Genomic DNA, 23,513 nt, shown 5'->3' on the forward strand with positions numbered 1-23,513 from the left:
GTAAATCTGGGTATACGACTACCAATGTTCAACTCCGTATCCTTGCAATTTTGATCCCAATCCAAAAGACAAGGCAGCTCCTGGATCAGTACCCCCAGAGGTTTTGATTTGTTATGGGAACATGGAGGACTTTGAGACTTGACAGATTTAACGTGCATGAGTCACCATTTAATGCGCCGGGAGTCTTCGTTCGGCCTGGGATCGAACCCACGAACTCTTGGACATGGCTCCAGTGCCCTACCAACCAGGATATCCCGGCCTTCATGTAAAAGTATTTTATTTTATTTTATTTCCGTCGTTGAACAGCCGACCCAATTTTGAGTTTACGAGTACCAATGTTCAACTCCATAGCCGTGTAATTTTGAGCCAATCTAGAAGACAAGGAAACTCCTGGATCAGTACCCCCAGAGGTATTGATTTATTATAAGGAGGGCTTTGCGACTCGACAGATTTAATGTGCATCAGTCACCATTTACAACACTCTTGGACATGAGTCCAGTGCCCTACCATATGTATAAGTATAGTAAAAATTCCAGAACTCTTAATTAAGACATTATGCCCACACTTGCCCTATTTGAAAAATAAGGAAGAGAACAGAACGCATTTCAGCATTTTATTAAAAGTTATTCTTATTGGTATTTAAAACGCTGAATTACATTGAATTATATGAAGTATGCAATCAGTTAACAGTTTTTCTTTACAATATTGAGCAGAAAGACCATTAATCTTATTTAAAAAAAACATGATTCTCATTCGTTCTTTTAATTCCACAGTATTCTCATCAGCAGTTGGCATCCGTTTGCTTCAAAGTATGGTACTTCTGGTCGGTGAGAATGACGGGATCTGCACAACTCTTAAATCTGAAAAATAATTTCAACTTTTCAAACAATTTGTATACGCTCATATTTTGAGTCATCATTTAAATTACTCTGAGCAACTTTGTTTTGTTTTTGGTTTCTAACGCTGTTCTGATTTCAGGTTGAGATTGATTTAAACCGCACCGGCACAAATAACCTAGTTAATTTTTGCTAAAATTTGCTCCTCTCAAATTTAACTGCCTGAAAAGTAATAATGTATATTAAAAAAAAAAAAAAAAAAACGAATCCGTTTGAATAACTTTTGATCTAATAATCAGATTTTCACGTAATAAGATTCAATCTTAATGACTCGAAGGGGTGACCTCAAGATATCAGGCACAGAAACGTACTTTCTCTGAATAAACACACCTTTCTTTCGACGGTCTCGAATTTCTGATCTCCATACTATGGCGGGTAGCCGTAATTTAAGAAATATGGTCCCAATAGTTTGGTCAGAATTCAGAAAGAAAAAAAAAAGAGAAAAACTTCAGCTCAGCGAATTATCTTTAGTGTAGCAGTAGCCTTTTAAAAAATTTGTGATCTCAGTAAAACTTTTAATTAATACTTTGAAAAAGAAATTTTAAGTCAAAAGAAGTAACAGAAATTATTATATTCCAGTAAATTTGATTAACTTTTTTTTAATTGCATTATTCTATGTTATTAGAGTATTGAAATCAAGCACATTTAGTTCTTCATCACAGAAACAGGAATTAAATTTTATAAATGAATATCAAAAATATTTTTCGTCATAGCAAAATTCTTATTTACTCAAAGAATAAAAATGTTTAGAAAAGAAATTAACACAAATGTCTATTTAATTATTCAATAAATAATTAAAAATGGGAATTGCAAATTCTTTTAATTTTATAATGTTTTTTTTTTTTTTAAATTTTTAGCTTTAGTGAAACAAAAACGTCTAGCTTAAGGATATTTGCTGAAATTATGCGGTTGAATTAAATTACATGAAGAGAATAAGCGGTGATGATGGACCGATATATTTCAATAGATTAGATTCTTGAAAGTGTTGATTCGCTTTCGGTGAAGCTGAATTTTCTTAACTTGATATTTTTTTTCCTATTATTTTGTTTAGATTTTTTCATTAAAATTACATAGTGCATTAATTTTACCATTTCAGAATTCTTCTTTGCAAACACTAACAAATAGTCTCTGGAGATAAATTAACAACAACCATACTTTGTATATATGTTACCGGCAAATTATGAAATCCGGCATTGTATAGAATGACTAGGCATTGTATAGAATGACTAGGCATTGTATAGAATGCCTAAAATTAGCCGGCAAAGTATGAAATGATTTATATTTTACACATTTCCTAGGCATTCTATAGATTGCCAAATGAAAAACGGCAAAGTATAAAATACATCTCCGATTCGTTTCAAATATCAATTGGTAAGGCTCGTGACTTTTAACGCGTGGCTCGTGACTTTTGACTAATAGCAAAAATTATTTTCTTACTGTGCTATATGGAAATGGCGGAACTTAATGAAATTTACATGGAAAAATTTAATGAAATGTAATTCAAAATGTCATTCAAGCCTGCCATGCTGTAACAAGTAGGTTAATTTCATATTTTTTATATGAAAATTTTGTTTCCCTTAATAAGAAAGGCTTAAATTTTGTTTTGCATAACTTTTTAATTTTCTTTCCACATTTTGAGTAAATGTTTTTCAATGGCACAGTATTCTCAGTCTTTTTTAGAACTAGTGGGCTGCGCCCCCTTCTCGCTAACGCTCGCCAACCCCCGAAAATTGCAACTCAATCTTATATGGTTTGCTTCGCAAACTAAGCTCGCTTCGCTCGCTACTAACTTAGGTACATTACAAATGTACAAAATTCTGAGAATTCAGAACAATTATTCAAATCCATATAACAACTTTAAAAAAAAAAAAAAAAACATTACATCTTTTTAGTAAATACTACGTCATTAAAATAAATTTGAATTCAAGTAAATGACGTGTAATTCGTTAAACCTATTAGAAATGTGCTACAGTATAAAATCTTAAGATAAAATTTCTAAAACTGATATCTCTTTAAAAAGGTTAAAATTTTGGCTATAATTAAGTCTATTAAGAATTGAAATAAGTGAATTGCAGTGGAAAAACCTGCATAAACAAATAAATTCTAGTAAAACAAATAAATTCGACTACTCTCTTGTGCCTAGCATATGCTCTCTCTGGTTATTTCAGTTTCCGTTTTCAAAAGCGCTATATGTTGAGCCATCTAAGCTAGATTTGGCATGTGACATTTTTAGCGGCAATGATTGGTCAATTTTCTAGTGTTGCCATTCAGGGAGTTGTAATGAGGCCTTTTTTTATCGCCGTGTAAGAGAAATATATATATATAGATAATATTTTTATTTTTGCGAAATGCATGTTACTGTGAATGAACGAAATCGGTAGTTTCACATTTATTCGATATTTTAATACTAACTGACGATAGATTAGAAGAAACATCAATGTAGGGTATACCGAGCAGTGGCACTTGACCTTCAAAAAACATCAGTGTAGGGTATACCGGGCAAATGTATACCGGGCAGTGGCACTTGACCTTGCAAAAACATCAGTGTAAGGTATACCGGGCAATGTCACTTAACTAGGACTAGTAAGACGGGACCTTTGGTAAATGTCCGAAATATATACTAGGTCTAGTATGTACGGTATACATTTGACCGGTATACCTTACACTGATGTTTTTTTTGAGGTCAAGTGCCATTGCCCGGTATACCTTACACTGATGTTTTTTTTAGATCAAGTGCCATTGCCCTGTACACATTTGCCCGATACTCCAAACACTGATATTTCTTCTAATCTATCGTCAGTAAGTATTAAAATATCGAATAAATGCAATTATATCCTATAATAAATTAAATATCAAATCGGATGTAATAAATATTTCGGACATTCACCAAAGCGACTATGTGATTGTCAGCATTCACCGGTGAAAGTCAACAACCACCGATTTCGCTTATTCACAGTAGCATGCACATCATTTACATAATAACCTCATCAGGACGTTTATTTCATACTTTGCATAAATAGCATCCGGCATTGTATAGAATGCCTAGGCATTCTATACAATGCCTTGGCAAAGTATGTAATACTTCTCACATTTCATACTTTGCCTAAAAACGTCAGGCGTTCCATACAATGCCTAATCATTCTATACAATGCCGGCGCTCCATACTTTGCCGGTAACATATACAATATTTCAGAAAGAGGAGTTCAAATTTATGAATTTATAAGTAAAAATAATTTAAATTATAGCGATATTCCTATTTACTCAAAGAATAATATTGAGAATAGGTATGAGAATTTATGTGTGTTTAAATGCTTAATACATTGTAAAAAAAAAAGAAGAAGAAGAAACTGCTTTAGTAAATAATTTAACTAAAAATAAAATTTCTTAGCTCTAGAAAAAAAAAACTACCTAAATTTTTGAACATTAGCACATAAAGATCGTATAGATGATGGATAAATATTTTTCAATGGACTAGGTTCATGAAAACACTGATTTGTTTTAATGCAATTCCGAATAATGAAATCATTCACTCTATATCTAAATGTATACTACCCAATCTGATGACTGATTTTAAATAAGTAATTAGGCTGTAATTAAGCATTATTTTAACTTTATAAGAGGAATAAAATAATCTTTTCTGTGATCTACACCACTCATCTGAGCCAAAAAGAAATGTTGATTCACTGTGAAGAACTCCATAAGCATATCTTCAACGATTTTTGAGGTAAATAAACAGTTAGAAGTAATAAAAATCTTTCTTCTATTTTGCACGCTCTCAAAACTGTAAATTTAATTCGCAAAATTTTTTAACTAATAATGTACAGAGAACGATATAAGTGATATCAAAACTAAAAGAGCATTGAAATAGCCTTGATGGTAAGAAGCGATACGTTTTCATTCAGCACATGTGACGTTATAACCAATCGGGGACCGTCTTTAATTGCATCACTGAATGAACCATTTTGGGCAATTTATATGTTAAATAATTTAACAAATAAACATTTGAAAAAAGAACAATATGGTTTTCGGATTCAGGAGAGAATTTTCATCAAGTCAGGACTGAAAATAAAATTTTTTTAGAGATGCAGTATTTGTCCATTCAGTAGCTCAGAGGTATTCTATATTATTTCACAACCATCGTTGAACTGCCGCCCCAATTTTTGAGCTTACGGCTACCAATGTTCAACTCCGTGGCCTTGTGATTTTGAACTCAATCCAGAAGATCAGGAAACTTTGCATTTAATATGGGAGAAATTTGCCTTCGTGGAGGACTTTTTAATGGAATTAACCAGCATTTGCGTTACATGGAGAGAAAAAGCACTAAAACCTTCCACAGTTAGCCTGACGACAAGGGGAATCTAACCCATGATCCATGGATATTTTACGTCATCACCGTTGTTGGTGCGAGCCGGGTGAACAAATCGTATCGACTAGTCATTGCTGGGATTCGACTACCACATTCGACTACCGTCTACCACTGAGGATATTTTACGTCAGCACAGTGGTCGAAGCAAGTCGGAATTCGTATCGACCAGCCATTGTTGGTATTCGAACCCGGTTCACCTCACTGGAAGACGAACGCTTGATTCCCTGTGCCAACACGGCTCACCCCAGAAGTATTGCTTTGTTATGGGAAATTAGAGGACTTTGTGACCACAACAAAATTAACGTGAACCACTCACCATCCAATACACGGGGTTTCTTCGGTTGGGGAGATTTGAAATCCCGTTCTCACGAACACGAGTCCAACGTCCTACCATCCAGGCTATCCCGGCTTACTTTAAATTTGAAATTAGTTAAGTAGGTGAAAGAGAATTTGCGATGAAAAGTCTTTCCTGTGGGAGAGCGACTTCTTAAGGGGTCGAAAATTTCGACCACTCATCTGAACAAAGAATTGAGACCTTATGTTCTAGATTGGTGCAACCCCTCATATTTTGAAGGTCAAGAATCCGAAACGAAAGGTATGTTTATTCTGAGAAAGCAAGTTTTTTGCATCTGTTTTCCTATCCTAAATTGCTGTCTGCACTAATTAGCATACGAGGTGAGGCTCTCAAACCATTAATAGTGTATCCTAGAGTGGGAAAATCCGATCTTTAGATCAAACGTTATTCCAGGTGTTCTGTTTTGTTGGTTTGCGCACTGTGCATGTAAACAAAATAATCAATTCAATTTGCAAACATATGGTCAAGTAAAATAATAAAAAGAAATTATTTATTTTTCGTATTTTACTTATATATAATTTAAGGGCCGGGATAGCCTGGTCGGTAGGGCGCTGGGCCCATATCCAAGAGATCGTGGGTTCGATCCTCGCCGGCTGAAGACTCCCCGTGTAGTAAATGGCGACTGATGCACGTTAAATCTGTCGAGTCTCAAAGTCCTCCATGTTCCCACAACAAATCAATACCTCTGGGGGTACGGATCCAGGAGTTTCCTTGTCTTCTGGATTGGTTCAAAATTACAAGGCTACGGAGTTGAACGTAAGTAGTCGTAAACCCATGAAATTGGGTCGGCTGTTCAACGACGGTTATAAAATAAAATAATATAAAATATATAATTTAGATTTCTATACACAGATTTGATATTATCATTAAAAATTTGGATCTTGTGATATAAAAAACACCCTTTAATTTGCTTTTTATATATTTTTAATCTTTTAAAATCCCCGTTTCATTTTTTTATATTTTGAAATTTTAAAACAAATTAATGAATTGTAAAATATTTGTAGTGGAAATATATACTTTTACTGAACTTTTATGTAAATTTTTACTAAAAGTTTTTTTGTTGTTGTTACATCTTGTTTGAGACTAATAAATTTAAATTTCTTAATTTTAATTCATGAGATATCCATTTAAAATACTTGTCTTTTTCACTAACATGATATAGTTGTATAGGCTTGCTAATTTTATACGCTTTTTGGAAAAATGTCAAATTTGATTTAAAGTTATTTTTCACACCACTACTTGTAAATGATTAAAAACTTATATAAAAAGTTACTTTTGTTTTGTAATAAGCGTAGTAGTTGGCTGTCAGAGTCGTATAGCAAGAGGTAGAGGTAATCCCCATACTTTTTTCTCAGTACGTCACTGGGGGTTGTGTTGTACTCTTAGATATTTCGCTTGGATGGCGATGCCGTAGTTTTACGTAAAAACTCATACTTCATGGTTGTGCGAAAATTAATTTTAAAAAATATTTTTCACTCAAAAATCTAACTTTACCATTTCACTTTCGTCAACCATTTCAACGAAGTTAACTTTAAAAAATATTTCTTATATTCTTAGATATCGCAATGATTTTTTTAAACATAAGAAATTTTTCGAAAATTTTTCCGTGTAATTTTCTCGTGTAATTTTTGGAAATAAAAGGTTAAGATAGTCAGCTATAAACTGTTACTAACTTAACTACAAATTTCATATTTGACGATCATATAAAAGAGCCGATTGAAATAATTCCATAGTCTTAAAATTTCTAAAAGAGTATGAAATTGAAGTGACTCACATATATTTGCCATCCGAATCCTGTATGGTGACAGAGGCTATTCCAAAGGTTTCCTTTCCTTTCGTAAAGAAGCCATTGTATCTCAGGTACAGAACCTGAACTGAATCCAACTGACTTACAATATCAGATATGGGCATTGCTTGAAATTTTCCACCGCCAGGGGAAAGCTTCTCATCTTTCCTATAAGGTAACAGAATTTACAAAAAAAAAAGAAGAAAAAAAAGATTATTATTTAATACTTTCGCGGCGACTGTAACCTATCCGTGACAGCATATAAGTCAATCAGAGTGAAAAAATAATACTGCCAGTCAAAACATTTCTTTAGCAGTTTATCTGTGAATATGGTAATAATAGTTTGATTTATTTAATTCACCACTACTTAGTTCAAAATTAAAACTTAATAGTTACACTTTGAACTAACATTCGTTTAACATACCTGCCAACTCTTACGCATTTGGCGTAAAATTTTATTTCTATATTTAAAGTGGTAGTAAAATGTATGCTTTCTATACATTACTTGCATTTATAAACTTAATTTAAAATATTTTTGATGCACCAGTATCTTTAAAAAAAATTAAGCATATATATAAATATGTAATACTGCTGTAGAAAACTGCACAATCGGTAACAGCAAACTCACCTGGACCGACCGCATAAAAAATGTAATAGACAAAGCCAATACAGCAATAAATGCAATTCAACCTCTCATCTACAACCGGAATGTTTCACTTAAAAACAAAAAACTGCTATACACTTCCATGATTCGACCCTTTCTAACATATGCTTCGCCTGCTTGGGCCACAATTCCAGATCATCTAATGAAGAAACTGAACCAGTGCCAAAACAAAATACTCCGTAAAATCACCTGTCCCAGATGGTTCATTAGAAACTCAAACATCCACAAAGATCTCAAAATACCGACTCTCTCTCAGCAAAGCTATCAACTGCAATACAGGTAACTTCAATGAAATATTTAAATTTGAAAACTTTAAAAAAGACAAAAACCTTAGACCAATAGCTGCACACTTCACCTCTGACTCCTCATACCGAAACTATCAACATAAGTAAAGATCTCCAATTCTAACATTAATAGCTCATAGCAATAGTTCAAAACATCAACAGATTACAATCTCAACTGCTTCAACTACAATACCAGACTTGAAATCTGAACCAAGTACCTAATGTTGACAATAGATTCACAGCCATCTTTTCTATAGCCTTGAAATTCAAACCTGCTACCTCATGTGGACAATAAATACACAGCCATCTTTACTATAGCAAGTTGCTTAGAATTATTTTCACTTTCTTTTCAGTTAAACAAGCAAGATGTTTGTTTTACAATATCAGTCACCCCAGAGACTCTGTATACAAACTGCTTATATTTTCTAATTTTACTGTAATTTCACGATGAATGGGATATGGGTCTTCTGCGCGGCCCAGGTGCCCAGCTTTTGTTAAATAAAGTAAGTAAGTAAGAAAACTGCACTATCTTGTTCGAAATACAGCTTATTTTTCTGCCTATAATTGCAATTTATGTAACATTTGACTACCACTGGCGAAAATCATCCTTGAAAGGATTAAAAGTTGGCAGGTATGGTAAAATACACAGTTAGAATAACGTTAAATAAAGTGATAGCAAATTAACCGTGTGCCCACATTTTTTGCCCCATTCTAAGTCAGTATGAATGCTTCTTCGACTAGTCCGTCCTGAAAAAGTTAAAGAATGGTTGCATCATACATAGCCTGCAGAACATAGTGGCAGTGGATTTGACGGTCAGCAAACTTACCTGCTATAGACCGAACACCAACAGATTTTTTAATAGATCAATTAAGCATGATTAGTTATGACGTTCGGCCAATGGTGCCTATGTATGAATTCTTTTCTTTCAATTTGCTCTCACGGTAATTAAATTGAGTATGACATTACCAGACTGCCCCAGATTGGACAAAATATGTTAAGAAACGGTAGAGAACATAAACTAAAATTTGCAGATTTTCCGTTTATTTTGCCAACATTTTAAAAGGCTTAACACAACATAACTGTAACTAAATGGCGTATCACAAAAGTCTTTGAATTATTTAGAACTAGTGATGAGTAAAAACCCTGTAAAACGAGTTTACTAAGCCAAGAATCATACATCAAAACACTACCACTGGAAAATATTTATCCGCAGCAAGTTCGCATTAATTGATTAATTACTGCCAACTTTCTTTGCTTTATGGGAAAATTTCTTCTAGCAGCAGCTAAGTTTATGTTTTAATGTATTATTCTTTGTTTTGTAAATTTGTTTTAAAGTTATTTGCCACATAAAGTTATTTGTCAAAAGTTTAATGAAACGCTTTAAACCAGATCTCTTGTGGTAAAACTCGCAAAATTTCGGGTAAATTGTCCAAACAGTTTGAAAGCTGTAGTTTTTAATTACCTACTATTGAATAAAATATTTTGTAAACTGTGTAGTAGTTCGCTGCTCTGTTCTTTTCTTAAATATTCTCCTTTCACTGCCACTAAGGAAAATAATTTTCATGTCAGGTTTACATACCCTCCAACTGCTACGGAATTTCCGTAGTTTCAGAAATCTTCTTTTCAGACGGTAGCAAAATTAATGTCTTAATATTTAAAAAAAAATAATTTTAGCGTGACTTGTCCACTATTACTTATAAAAGTGCAGGCCATATGGCTAGATTCTTAAGTTCTGATAAAAGTTTTATGAGAGATCCAATTGCTTTAAAAATTTCTACTTTGGTTCGCTACCACTAGAAAGAATTATTTTCAAAATCTTCATAAGTTGGAGGGTATGGGTTTAGAACCTTTGTTTATTAATTTTATTTTAAAAAAAAAGTGAAAGCTTACAATATAACAAAGAAATATCAGGGTTGCTAGCTTTTTGCGATTTTTCGGAAAATTTCTTAAATAGGAGTATGCTTAATTGTTTTATGGTTGCACATGAGACTAAAAATGCTGATTATTAATTCATTTAAAATTAGCAGCCTTATTTTTAGCATATTTTTTTCAATTTGCTATTGATAATCTAAGCAAAATCTTTTCTTTCTTTATTTATAAAAAATTGGGCACCTGGGCAAATCTAAGCAAAGATAGTTTTAGATTTAGATTTAAATAATTTAAAGTGTAAGTCATAGCGGTAGTTACAATTGAATGATTAAAGAAATAACAAATTAATTAAAGTGAATTGAGTTTCAAGCACTTTTTATATTTTTAGTTGCCTGTGGCATCCCTGTTGCATGATTCATTGTTTTGTAAATTTGATTTAAAATTATAATTCACATCACCATTAAATTTAAATTAACTAAAAGTTCGTTGGAAAAGCCATTTAGAGAGGCTTTTATTTTATTTCTAATGGCAAGGCAAAAGGTACAAATAGAAAGATGAAATAAATAACAAATTCAAATGTACGTAGGATAACAAAGAAAGAAGACCGAAGTCATTGCCTTAAAAGTTCTCTTGCTTCCCAATATCTTGAGGACTCAGTGTGTCCATGAAGGGCCTCACATAGAAGCAGGTGGTCCCTGCCCAATTTCTCTCCAGATTTACAAAGCGGACAAAAAGGCGTGGTGGAAAGGCCTATGCGGTATAAGTGAGCAGAAAGACAATCGTGGCCTGTATATAAGCGGAAGGCCGCAACTGCATCACGTCTTGGTTTGTCAGGAATTAAAGAAGGGCTTACATTTCTCCAACTTTTCAAAGCTGTGCGAGTCTGAAGGTCTTGCAATGAGTTGGTTTTACAAGGAACAGTTTGATTTTCCAAAAGGAAGTTGCCGTATTTGGTTGTTGTAGCAAATTGGCACCTTTCTTGGCAAGTAAATCTGCCTGCTCATTGCCCCAAACACCACAATGGGCTGGCACCCACTGGAGGACTATTCGTTAGAGAGGCTTTTATAATCTAAGCAAAATTACCGAAAATTCTGAAAGCTGTAGTTTGTAATTTTCTTCCATTCAATAAAATTTGCAAATAGCCTAGTAGTTGGCAGTCCTGAATATCAATTTTGCTAAAATTCAAATATTTTACCACTTATCCCATCTCTACACAAAAAGGTAATTCTACACTCCTTAGGCAAAGAAATGAGTTTAAGATGTTTATTTTGATAATAATAATAACTATTTGCAGATGTCTCATTGTATCTAAGCTGTTAGGAAGTTCAAATTATATCAATCACGAAAGTAATTATGTCTAACTCTATATGATATGATATTATGTAATTTTATATTCGACAGAAACGTTCGTTTCATAAACGACTTTTAAAGTCCTCTAATTGAATGCTCGTTAGTTCTGACGTCGGGGTTTTCTTTAGGACTTCCGCAATCCTTTATTAAACCTAGTTTTTTTGAGCCACGTTTTCAGTTGCGGCGATGAATCCTTCACAAGATTCTCCAAGCAAAGTTTTTGCACTTTTTTCTCTTAAAAACAAGAAAAAGTTTGCGACAGGAACAAGATTTAAGGATGTCAAAGTTATTAACAAAACCCCAACGTCAACGCCTCCTATAACTGAAAGCCTCCACACGGTTTTTTATAGGTCAAACCACTATGAAGGATATCCACTTTCCGAATGAGTCATTTAATACAAAATCTAGTTAAAATAAGAATGTGGTAGCAACAATATATGACTAAAAATTTATTTTATTTATGAATAATATTGGTTTGCCTTATTCACTTGTCAACCACTACAGATTCAATTCTCAAATATATATGATAAATTTCTCTCAATTACTTTTATGAAAGGTTTTGGGTTCATGCGCCCGCACAATTGGTTCACTTTTTAAATAGTCTGTGCGGACTACTTATGAAACACCGTGTGGAGGCTTTTTGATGTAGTAGGTGATGATTCAACTCCGTAGCCTTGTAATTTTGAACTCAATCCAGGAACTCTGTATCTAATATTGGGAGAAATTTACCTTCGTGGAGAACCTTTTAATGGAATTAACCTGCGTTTGCGTTACATGGAGAGGAAATCCTTCCACGGTTAGCCTGACGACAAGCGGAATCTGACCCATGATCCGTCTAAAACTGAAAATATTTTACGTCATCACTGCTGTCGGTGCGAGACAGTTGCGTAAATCGTATCGACCAGCCATCGCTGGATTCGAATCCGGTTCACCTCATTGGAGGGCGAACGCTCTATTCCCTAAGCCATACCTGCCAACTCTTCCGGTTTTTCCGGAAGATTTTATTTTCATATTTAAAGTGGTAGTAATTATATACTATTTTTTCTTTTATAATCCTAATTTTTAAATGATATTGATCACCACTATTCTTACAAAAATTAAGCACATATATTAATATGCGTTACTGTCATGGTTCAACTGTGGAAAGAGCCACACATCTAACTTTACTGGGTGCGAGGCCCAGAGCCAAGACTCCAGCTACAACAGCCCATCGACTAGTGACACTCATAAAAGAGCTACAAGATCTAATGAAAAACCAAGAAGTGCTGTGCCTTCTGCAAACTCTCATGAAGGGGATCCAACTGATCCCCTTCCAACTGATGCTCCATGATACTCCAAACAACGCCCTATCCCTGCAAAGATGTGAACCTGAACTCCTATTTTACCTTCCAAGGATTAACTTAGGACTTTCTAGATTACGACATCACAGTTTAGATGAATCAGTTAGCGGCGCTTCGCGCCGAACACTGAGATTTTCAACATTCCAGCATTCATGGTTGTCAACTTAAGTTTTCTCAAATACAACGTATTTGTTTGCTTAAAATTGAAGTTTTAATTCAATTTTAATACCACTAGGGAAAATAATAATGGAAGGGATTAAAAGTTGGCAGGTATGCCCTAAGCCATCAAAATTTAAGCATCTTTTTATAATCTGAGTTAATGCGAACTGTAATTGAATAGAGATGTTTGCAAGTATCAATGTATTTTTCGCTTTATTAATAAAGTAAATAAAATAGTTTATATAAAAATAGTGCAATGCTTAAAATATATGACTACCACTATTTTATTTATCTAAATATAATTTTAAAAAAATCCAAAGCTTTGCTGCAGACTTTACTTACAACTTTATGTTACTTAACCTTTTATAAGAACTAGCTGTAATGCTGGTTGAGAGAAATAAAAATATATTTTTTTTTGATGGTAAACAAATTAATCGACACGTACTCATGTTTTGTGATTTAATTTACAATAATTAAGCCGCCGCCGCTAAATGTCATAAATTGTAAAAGACCTGTGAATCGCATAGAGAAGCAATTAACCATAAATGAACCGATAGGACTTTTAAGTTTCGCTAAATAATTTCCTTCTAGCAATGAAACGAAACAAAATATCCAATGACAACTTGTCGGTTTCTGTAATACAACTTTCCTTTATTATTACTAGCTGACAACACACGATTATTTAAAGTTGAACATTACCTATGGAACTATCTAGTTGCTGATATATCGTTCGAGAATGCCATTTTATGATACCTCAATTACATTCCTCATTTCTCAGCTTTCTATTTCAATCAATTTTGCAACTACGCCTTCCATATTTTTTTTTAATTGATTCGTTAACATTTTCAACTAGTTATTGAAAAAGTGTTAAATTTTTATAATGTGGTGTATGTCACAAATTGAAACCTTTATTAAAAATTCGAAAGTAATATAAAATATTTAAAAAAAAATATTTGACAAAGTGTTAAATAGATATTATTTAATGAGACAAAAAGTTTCGTGCATTTTTGATAATTTTTCTAATATTTTGGTAAATATTTTTTCCTTATATCTAATGGCAGATGATCTCCTCTGCCTTTAGATATAAAGAAAATGACACATGATTAAAATAACCCAACTCAAGAGAACAAGGTTATAAAAATTAAAAAGAGCCATTTCCTCATTCGACTCCTTGCTTCCCAGTATCGGTCAGCGATAGCTACACGGAGAGCACAGCAAAGGAGAACGTGATCGCCATCCATTACAGATTGGATTCGACGTATAGAGAAATATGGATCAGAAGTTCAAAGTCGTAAAAACGTTTTCCAAAACTTCGCAAAGCATTAAGAAAATTCTACAAGTAAGGAAAATAACTTATTCTACCAGTAAGGAGAGGGCCAAATTTTGTCTACTTTCCTTCGAATGAACCGCCATTCCTTAAACCAATCAATGATCAGTTCTTTTCGAAGGGACTACAGGATTGCTTTTTTTTCACTTCGCATAATTAGCTAAATAGACGCCTATATTGTAGGTGGCAGCACAATAACTCAGTTAGCTTCGATTTGAAGTTCAAATTTCGTGATGTCTTTGTACAATTTTTCCCTGTCCAATTTAAAAATAATTCTGTTCTTTTTTGTTTTAAATGAAAGATAAGAATTTAACTTTAATTTTCTCTAATTAAAAACTCGATGAGAGGAAAACTACTGTGGATAAAAACTGTTGGAAGTTAGAATGAGTTTCTTGAATTTAAAAAATAGTAAAAAAAAAATTAATTTAATTCCTAGCACATTAATAAAGATATTTTTTTTCTTCTTTCGTTTCCAAAAAACAGAACGTTATTATCTTAAAAATTGACGATTTTATGTAGGACTGAACTCTCCATAGAATAACATGGAGTTGCTTTTCTCCCGATCGAGTGAGCGAACGGCCTTAAATCTGTATAAGTTAGCAGCAAGCAATTTGGTAATGGACGAAATTAAGTTTATTTTGATTGTCATTTCACGACCATTTCGGAGGGGAGCAAGAGCATGTTGAGTTGTCGTTTAGGCTTATGTTAAGCCTAAAGTTAGGCTTAAAGTTTTGGAATGGAAACTCGTGGAAGAAAAGGGTAGAGTTTAAATCTTTAACCCTTTCTACTCGGGTTACTTTAAAATGCTGTTTGAACTAATATAAGTAAGTCATTTTAAATATATAATACTGTAATTTTGTATAATTTTTGAAATTCATATAAACAACTTAGTGACTAATTATGATTATACAAAAGAATTTATTTTTACAGTGGTTACTTTAGATGTCGCATTAGAGGCGACTTCGGGGTGTAAAGCATTAAATCATGTGAAAATATTTTCCTTTTGCTACATAGAAAGGTAGAAAATTGTCATAAGTGGAAATTGACTATAGAAGTTTAGATTTGAACTTGAATTCTGATATTATTAACCCATAAACCGGTTCGAAGCGACCAGCCATCGCGGGATTGGAAACCGGTTCACCACATTGGAAGGCGAACGCTCTATCCCCTGAAGCACCATACCGTTAGCTACTTATTAGGTTTTTTTTTTTTAAATCTCCAATCCATGATGATAGATTTAAATTTAAAACTTTGTGTTTCTAAAATATCACAGTAATGAGGCAAGCTTTGTATAAACAAAAAATAAATGAAATAAATGAATAAGTAAATAAATAAAATAATAATTGTGTTACCTGTTTTTATGTTTTCAGGTAAAAAAAAAACTTGGCAAGTTCACTTGCCTAGCGGTTGTAATGTGTTAATGTGTTTCATAATATTCCATCGTAAACATGTTACCACTTTGTTTTATTTTCAGCAATGCCAGGTAGTACTCTTTCAGCAAAATCTTTCATAGAGTGGTAAACAATTAAAAACTAAAGCTTTCAGAATTTTTGGCAATTTTTACAATACTTTAAAAAGCCCCAACTTGAGATAGCTGCTACAAAGTGGAGTGTCGTGTAAACTTATGAATCATTTACATGCAGTGGAGTGGAAAATGACTTTAAATAAAGTTTACAAAACAAAGAATAATGCATTATAACATACACTTAGAAGAAATTTGCGCATGCACTAGAAGAAATTTTTCTGGAAAGCGCAGAAATTTGGCAGCCCCGTACATTAAGGTGCAACTTGCACTTCTAATACAATAACTCGAATGTTTATGAGTGACCAGATAATCGTGTAGCATCATTTTGAAATATTGAGGAAATTAAAAATTCCCATCTGGCATTAATTCTATAGTTAAGGAAAAAAAGGCGGGCTTCTTAATCTGTAACCCTTGACATTCTGTGGCAAAATTTGAGGAAAAATAATAATATTTGTAAAATATAACTTCTTGGAACGATTTTTTCTCTCTTTCTGTTGCATGATATTATCGGTCGTACCGAACGGTCTTCTGTTTGACAGGACCATCAGAGAAAAAATTCACCTCAAACCCGAGGACTTTCTTTTCAGAAACGAAACTCCCGCTATTAAAGTTGTTCCAGATAATACGACACTCTGTCTAGAACTCATCGAACCCTGCTCGAAAAAAGGTTCTACGAATAAACTCAAGGAGTTTGGGATGAAAACTATCGATTCTCTATCTGGCCTCAATCATATCAGGGCTTTTACTGATGGATCTTCTGACTCCACTTTCACCAACGGAGGTGCGGGAGTGGCACTGCTCCTACCTGATGATCAAAAACGAGAGATCGCAAGTGGTGCTAGAAAAATCGCATCTAATTTTACGGGAGAATTGATAGCCATTTCCACGTGACCCAACGTGATCGGATGTGCACAAAACCAAACGTTTAGGCAGTGCATTAACTTTCCTTGAGCGGTACCACAACGACGGTGATGATTTCTTAAGCCAAATTGTTACGGGCGATGAAACATGGGCGGCCTAAGTCACACCAGAATCAAAGCAGCAGTCCATGGAATGGCAGCATTCAGATTCACCCAGAAAAGTAAAGTTTAAGCAAACAATTTCTGCTCGGAAAGTCATGTACACAGTTTTTTGGGATAGAAAAAGAGTATTGCTTGTGGAATTTCTGCCTCGTAATGAGACTATCAATGCAGCAGCTTATTGTGAGACATTGAACAATCTGCGCTGTTCAATCCAGAACAAAAGACGTGGAAAGTTGAGAAAGGGCATCGTTTTACTGCATGACAATGCCCGTCCGCATGCGACTAATCAGACCAAAGATCTTATCACATCTTTTCAATGAGAAACTCTAGATCATTCTCCATACAGCCCTGATCTTGAGCCCAGTGACTACCATCTGTTCCTGCACTTGAAGAAACACCTGTGTGATGGTCAGCGTCTTCAAGACGATGACGAAGTCAAAACAGTTGTGATGCAGTGGTTAAGAACTTCGGCGGCAGACTTCTATGAGGAGGGTATTCAAAAACTGGCACAACGTTATGACAAGTGTCTCAATGTTGAAGGAAATTATGTAGAAAAGTAGATTAAGGTACAGGCTTTCATGTAAAATAAAATTATTGAGATATCTTTGCACGTCTTTTTTTAATTTCAAAACGGTATTCACTTAAAGAAGATATATATATATATATATATATATATATATATATATATATATATATATATATATATATATATATATATATATATATATATATATATATATATATATATATATATATATATATATATATATATATATATATATATATATATATAGCATAATAAATAAGAAAATGAAAAAAAAACACGAAGAGAATTAAGAAAAACAATAAGTTTTATTTATTGCGCATAAGCAAGTAAATAGAACTCATAAAATAAGTTCAAAATGTAGAGAAAACAAGGGAAAAATTACAGAACAATGATAAAAGGGAGAAAATGAAAAATAATAATAAAAATAACAAAAAACCAGGGGGAAAAAGAACAAAAAATTTTGAAAAATCCAGAAAATAAAAGATATAATCTTTTTATCAGCTCTCACGATTATATCAGCAAAATTCAGGATTTTTCAAAATTTTTTGTTCTTTTTCCCCCTGGTTTTTTGTTATTTTTATTATTATTTTTCATTTTCTCCCTTTTATCATTGTTCTGTAATTTTTCCCTTGTTTTCTCTACATTTTGAACTATATCAGAGATGCCAACTTGCTCCAGACAGCAAATATATATTTTAAAGTGGTAGTTTATCAATTGTGATTCTTGATTTAATAAATTCAATTTAGTAGATTTTTGTCCACCACTATTTCTAAATTAATCGTAGGCTTATATAATTCACCACTTCAAAGGAATCACGTCATGCTATACCTTTTAAAAAGCAAACAAAAATAGTTAAATATTTGCAAAATTTACTTTGTAGTTAATTACCGTTTTTTTAATTATTTTGGCGTGTCCGGAGCAGTTGGCATCTCTACTATATATATACAGAAATTTTTATAAAGTATAATATTAAATTATTGTGAGTTTAAAATAATGTTAGCATATTTATTTTAGCGTTTATTTTGAAGAAACAATAAATGTTTTGTTAACCATAATGTATTAACCATGAAAATAAATTTGAATCCAAAAACAAAATAATAGTCAAATAGAAATCAACATATTTTCTTTCTTTGGGATATATTTTTTCCCACAATGCTATCGCAATTTGAAAAATAAAAATAAATTAATTCTACGAAAATAAAGCGACTGCCTCATTATGTGTATGAGACTTCTTATCAAAACCTTCATCACAAATACTTCCTCTTTCATAAAGTTTTGAAAACTATGCGGGCATAACTTACTCTGTTAGCGTCACGTTTTCTTTTTCTCCATTCTTCCCAACGAACGTCAAGATCATCGATCCATAGGACTTCTTGACGGTTGCAGGGAATTTCACTGTCAGTTTGGCAAGACCAGCTGCGAAAGTTAAAACGATAATTTAAGCATGTATTATGCTTGCGATGAATAGAATTACTTTTAAGAATACTATAGAATGAGTTACAAATGTGATTTTTTTTAAACAATGAAATTGAAACAATCGTCTTCTGCATATCAAATTAATATGAAAAGCGTACTAGAATTCTTTTTTAAGTTATACTTGATAATAATAATACTCAACTACTGAAATGTTTTGCGAAGTATAATATTTTAGCTTCGCAATTATTTATAAAGTAATGATGTGAAAAGTACTATGTTAATGTTAAAGGACGACCGCAAACTAATTTCGAAATCAATTCAATTTAAATAATATCCTCCTAGCATTCACAGGACTGCCAACAACATATTTTGCAAAATGTTTTATGAAGTGGTAAAGAATTAAAAGCGTGGTAGTTTTATCAACAATTAAAAAAAATAATTTTAAATCAATATAACGAAACATAAAATCATACATTAAATTATAATCTTAGTCACCACTTGAGGAAATTTTCCCAAAAAGCGTAGTATGTTAGATTCTCTAGTAACAGGGATACCACCGGCTACAAAAAAATGTAAAAAGTAGTAGAGAAACTCAATTCACTCTTTTCTATTTATTATTTAATTAATCAATCTTGTTGCTGTTGTTTCTAATCCCCAAGAGGTCCATTCCAATTAGACCAAATCCAAAAATGTCCAGAAAGTCTAAAAACAGATGAGGTTTTGAAAAAACCTCGTCGATCTTAAAATCGAAACAGTTTAGAATATGCTCTGGAGAAGCCTGAGCAGTCCTACATTTAGTGCACAGTCCATAAGTCTTTCGCCCCTGAACATACAAGAGACACCTCAAGTGACCACTTGCAAAGTGAGAGAAACAAGTCTGCTGGCTTCTAGGTCCATCAAAAAGCAAGGCACCTCCAGGAAGTTTTCTGAAATACCAACTGCGGGGAGGAGGAACCCTCCAGAGCTCCATAAAAAAATATTTTTGCACTCTGCAAGGACCTCATTGAAAGTGGAAGGTATATCTGGCTGTAAAGGTTCCAAAGAAACATCTTTAGCCAGTGAGTCCGCCATCTCGCTACCTTTGATTGGAAAGGTCACTGGAAGTGTACCCCAAAGTCCGCTGACAGCCTGAGGAGCATCCCCAAAATTGAAGCCGCAGCCCTGTCTCCAACATTCATCTTGTTGCATAGGTGCTGGATTGAAGATTTGCTATCCGTCAGTAATTAATCAATCTTAACGCAGCAAAACTTACGTTATTCCTCCTTTAAACTTTTTGAATTATAATTGAGCACTACAAACATATCAGAACATAATAGTTTTTACGGTAGCGAATTTCAGTCTGATCAAAATACAAATTTGTTTTTGTAGTAAGATTTTTTTTCGGTAATTGGTCTACTACCACTTGGAAAATATATTCTCAGGTTGAGTGAAAGTTGGCAGGTATGAATTTGATTTCAATAGTTAACTAAAAAAAAAATTGCCATGAAAGTTTGCAAATTTTAATCTCTTCTATTAAAATTGTGAATTTTATAAAACCCTGCTGATAAGAAATTCTTACACTCTTTAAGAAGAGGATGTTTTTCTACATTTACTCCCAATATTTTATGTAACATTGTGATTACGATTATCAAGAAATAAAATGGTTCATTTATATATTTTTAAACTTTCATGAAAGTTTATAATGGAGTTGCAACAGTGTGACCACAGGCTGAAAAAAAAAGCTGTGACAAAACTTTTAAGAGGTGATTAAAAAGACTTCATTTTACCATTAATTTCACTAGATATATAAATATTTTGATTTAATAAATTTTATTTTTAAAATTGAATTTAGAGATGAAATGAAAAACTATCCAAAATATTAAACAAAAATTTTATTTATTTATTTTTCCAATATATTCTACGGCTTTTAACTGTTTTACTATAAGACATTCATATTAATATATCTTACCACAATATGGAGTAGTTGCTTTCGTCATCAAATAGTATATACCAGAGCCGTGTGACTTGTAACCCATTCGACCACAAGAGTCTGAACAGCTCATGCATTTGCCAAGCACAAAATCTTCGTAATTTTGACACCTAAAAGCCGTGTATTCGCAGGGAGTAGGATTCAGAACAGATTCTGTAAACAGATGCACAGCACGTTCATGATTGCACGCTCGTTCTCTCATACCCTCTAAAAAGTAAAATTTAAAAAAAAATTTAAATTAGTTGGGTCAAGCAGTAAAACGATTAGTCAATTATAAAAACGAAAAGTCATGACACAAAAATTTTAAAAATATTATAAAGTAACGACCGACATACTTTGCTCGTTGTATCTAAGGAAACTAAAAATTTAGTGTTAGAAATTTATATTAATGAATCAACTAATTAGAATACATTTTAGCACGAAAACATCTTGCTTTAAATAAAAGTTGTTAAGCAAAGCTTCCAACATTTTTTTAAGAGCGTTTTTCGGAGTGAGAACAAAACAACAATTGGATTGATAAATATAAACTAACTTTTTATCACCGGAAACGGCAATGATGATAATTAGATGTCTTTTTTTATTTAAACTATTTTAATATTATAGTTGTAATTATCATTTTAGATTAAATCTATTAAATATAAAATGTCAAAGCATAAACTTCCTAACACCTGGTTTCAAAGTAAATTCTTGCAAGCTAACAGAAAGAGCTGGCAGGTATGTTTAACTCATTGAATGCCATGCTAATTTTACATGACTTGCCCGTCTGGCCGAACGGTAAATAACTACAAACTAAATTTGCACGTATTAGACAAATTTTGTTAGTTTTTTCAAGGTTTAGCACGAATCCTAAGCTCGTTCGTTCGTTGTTTTAGAGCTGGGCATCTGAGGCCTAAATGGACCTTAGCACGAATCCTAAGAAAAAGTGGTAAATTGTCTAAGCCCACGAATTATTTAGAAATAGTGGTGGATAAAAATCTACTAATTTGAATTTATTAAACCAAGAATCACAATTAATAAGCTACCACTTGAAAATATTTATTCGCTGTCCGGAGCAAGTTGGCATCTCAGTGTATATAAATAAAACTATTTTTGTGTGTTCTATACTGCATTAATTTCAGTAACGATAATAATATTAAAAAAATTAAAAAATTACTCCAATTATAAGTTTCTAATAATCTTGGCTTCGTCGGTCACCGGTGACCCCGTGGAGCTACGAACAAACTCAGTGCCGGTCACCTTTGATCCCCATGGCATTCAATGTGTTAATATTTAATAATGTTTTAGGGAATCAAAGATTGAAGTAATCTGCATTAGACTAAATCTTTTCGATCAATAGTTTGTGGTAACTTATGAATGGTTTTTGGAGGGTCTAGACACCAAATCGTAAGCAAGTGTAAGCGCAATATCTCAGCTCGAAAAAAAAATTCTTCCGTGTAGGTTTAACCTTCACTGAAGATTTTCTTAAAGGGTTTTTATGTGTTTTTTTTTTTTTAATATGGATGGTTATACTGTCTGTTTCAGAAAACTACGTTTCCTTGTGAGCGGTAGAACAAAAACTGAGCTAAGGAATTTTTAACTAAAATTCTATAAAAGATTAAAAATATTGCAGGCGCTATGATAATCGATATAAAAATGCAAATAATAATTATGCTTAAAAATAAGCAAACAATAGTTTTTTTAACACTATTATTTAAAAGTGCAGCGCTGAATCGGTTAAGGAAAAAAAAACTGCTATATTAAAAACCTTATTCGCAGGACACTTACTAAACATATCGAAAATAACTCCTTTTAAAGTACTTGGGCATCCAGGTTGCCTCTTGCCACCATTTGGATAGTAATCAACGTGTCCTATGGGTTTCTCTATACCGACGCCACCGTACCATATAGCGTCAGCGTTTGTATGCACAACGTCCACGAATTCAGCATCGTCCTTTGATAAGTGAACACTTTCGTCTTCATCTTCGAATAGAGGGCTGGCTGGATCTAAGCCTGAAATGTTAAAAGAATCCTACTAAATGTTTATATTACAAACCATGGTTTATGACGCTTGGAGCATTCTTCGATAGTAAAATTGAAAAAAAAAAGCTGTAAGAAGCTGCTAATATTAAACTTTTTTAATAAAATTTGGAATTTCATTAGTCACCACTTTTTGCATTTTTAACCGCGTCTGATCTGATCTTGTTTTATGAGCCGGGCGCCTAGGCCTCACAGCGACCCCTATTCCATTCAACCTGTATTATTTATCGTTGTATAAGTTCTTTGAGATCAGAATGCTATGTGAAAGCTGTCATGGGAATTCAAAAGCTTTGCTTGAATAAATAATAATAATGAAAATAAAACGACGCAGCTTGCTTTAAACTATGTGTGACTTTAGTTTTGGGTGCAGGTTGATGGTCAACGTGGGGAAACCCCAGGATAGAGCTTTCAATATTGCTGTTGCTAAATCTAATACTATTATAGGTGGATCTGCGATTAACAAATTTGTTGAGGCTTTTATTTATTTTGATGATTTTGAAATGAAGCGTATTGCTTTTAGATCTGAATGCCTGGGACGCGAAGCGGCCCTTTATCCCATTCATCGTGTAGTATTTGTCATTTTGCTTTATTTCGTTGAGGTTAGCAGGCAATGTGGTTGTT

At 33.0% G+C, this 23,513-nt stretch overlaps 1 protein-coding gene across 1 annotated transcript in view; it reads right to left on the bottom strand.

Moving 5' to 3' along the window:
* Positions 1-599: 599 nt before the first annotated feature.
* Positions 600-23,513, bottom strand: part of LOC122268220 (pancreatic lipase-related protein 2) — a 31,390-nt gene continuing 8,476 nt past the window's right edge. Inside the window, exons 4-8 of the mRNA XM_087160887.1 lie at positions 22,641-22,865; positions 20,856-21,083; positions 18,793-18,907; positions 7,392-7,571; positions 600-860 (exon numbers count right to left, since the gene is read on the bottom strand). Coding sequence (XP_087017013.1) covers positions 782-860; positions 7,392-7,571; positions 18,793-18,907; positions 20,856-21,083; positions 22,641-22,865 — 827 coding nt within the window. The 3' untranslated portion in view covers positions 600-781. The remainder of the gene's footprint in view (positions 861-7,391; positions 7,572-18,792; positions 18,908-20,855; positions 21,084-22,640; positions 22,866-23,513) is intronic.

This window comes from Parasteatoda tepidariorum, chromosome 4, assembly GCF_982258835.1.
Source record: "Parasteatoda tepidariorum strain Cologne lab strain chromosome 4, Ptep-v5.0, whole genome shotgun sequence".
NCBI lineage: Eukaryota > Metazoa > Arthropoda > Arachnida > Araneae > Theridiidae > Parasteatoda > Parasteatoda tepidariorum.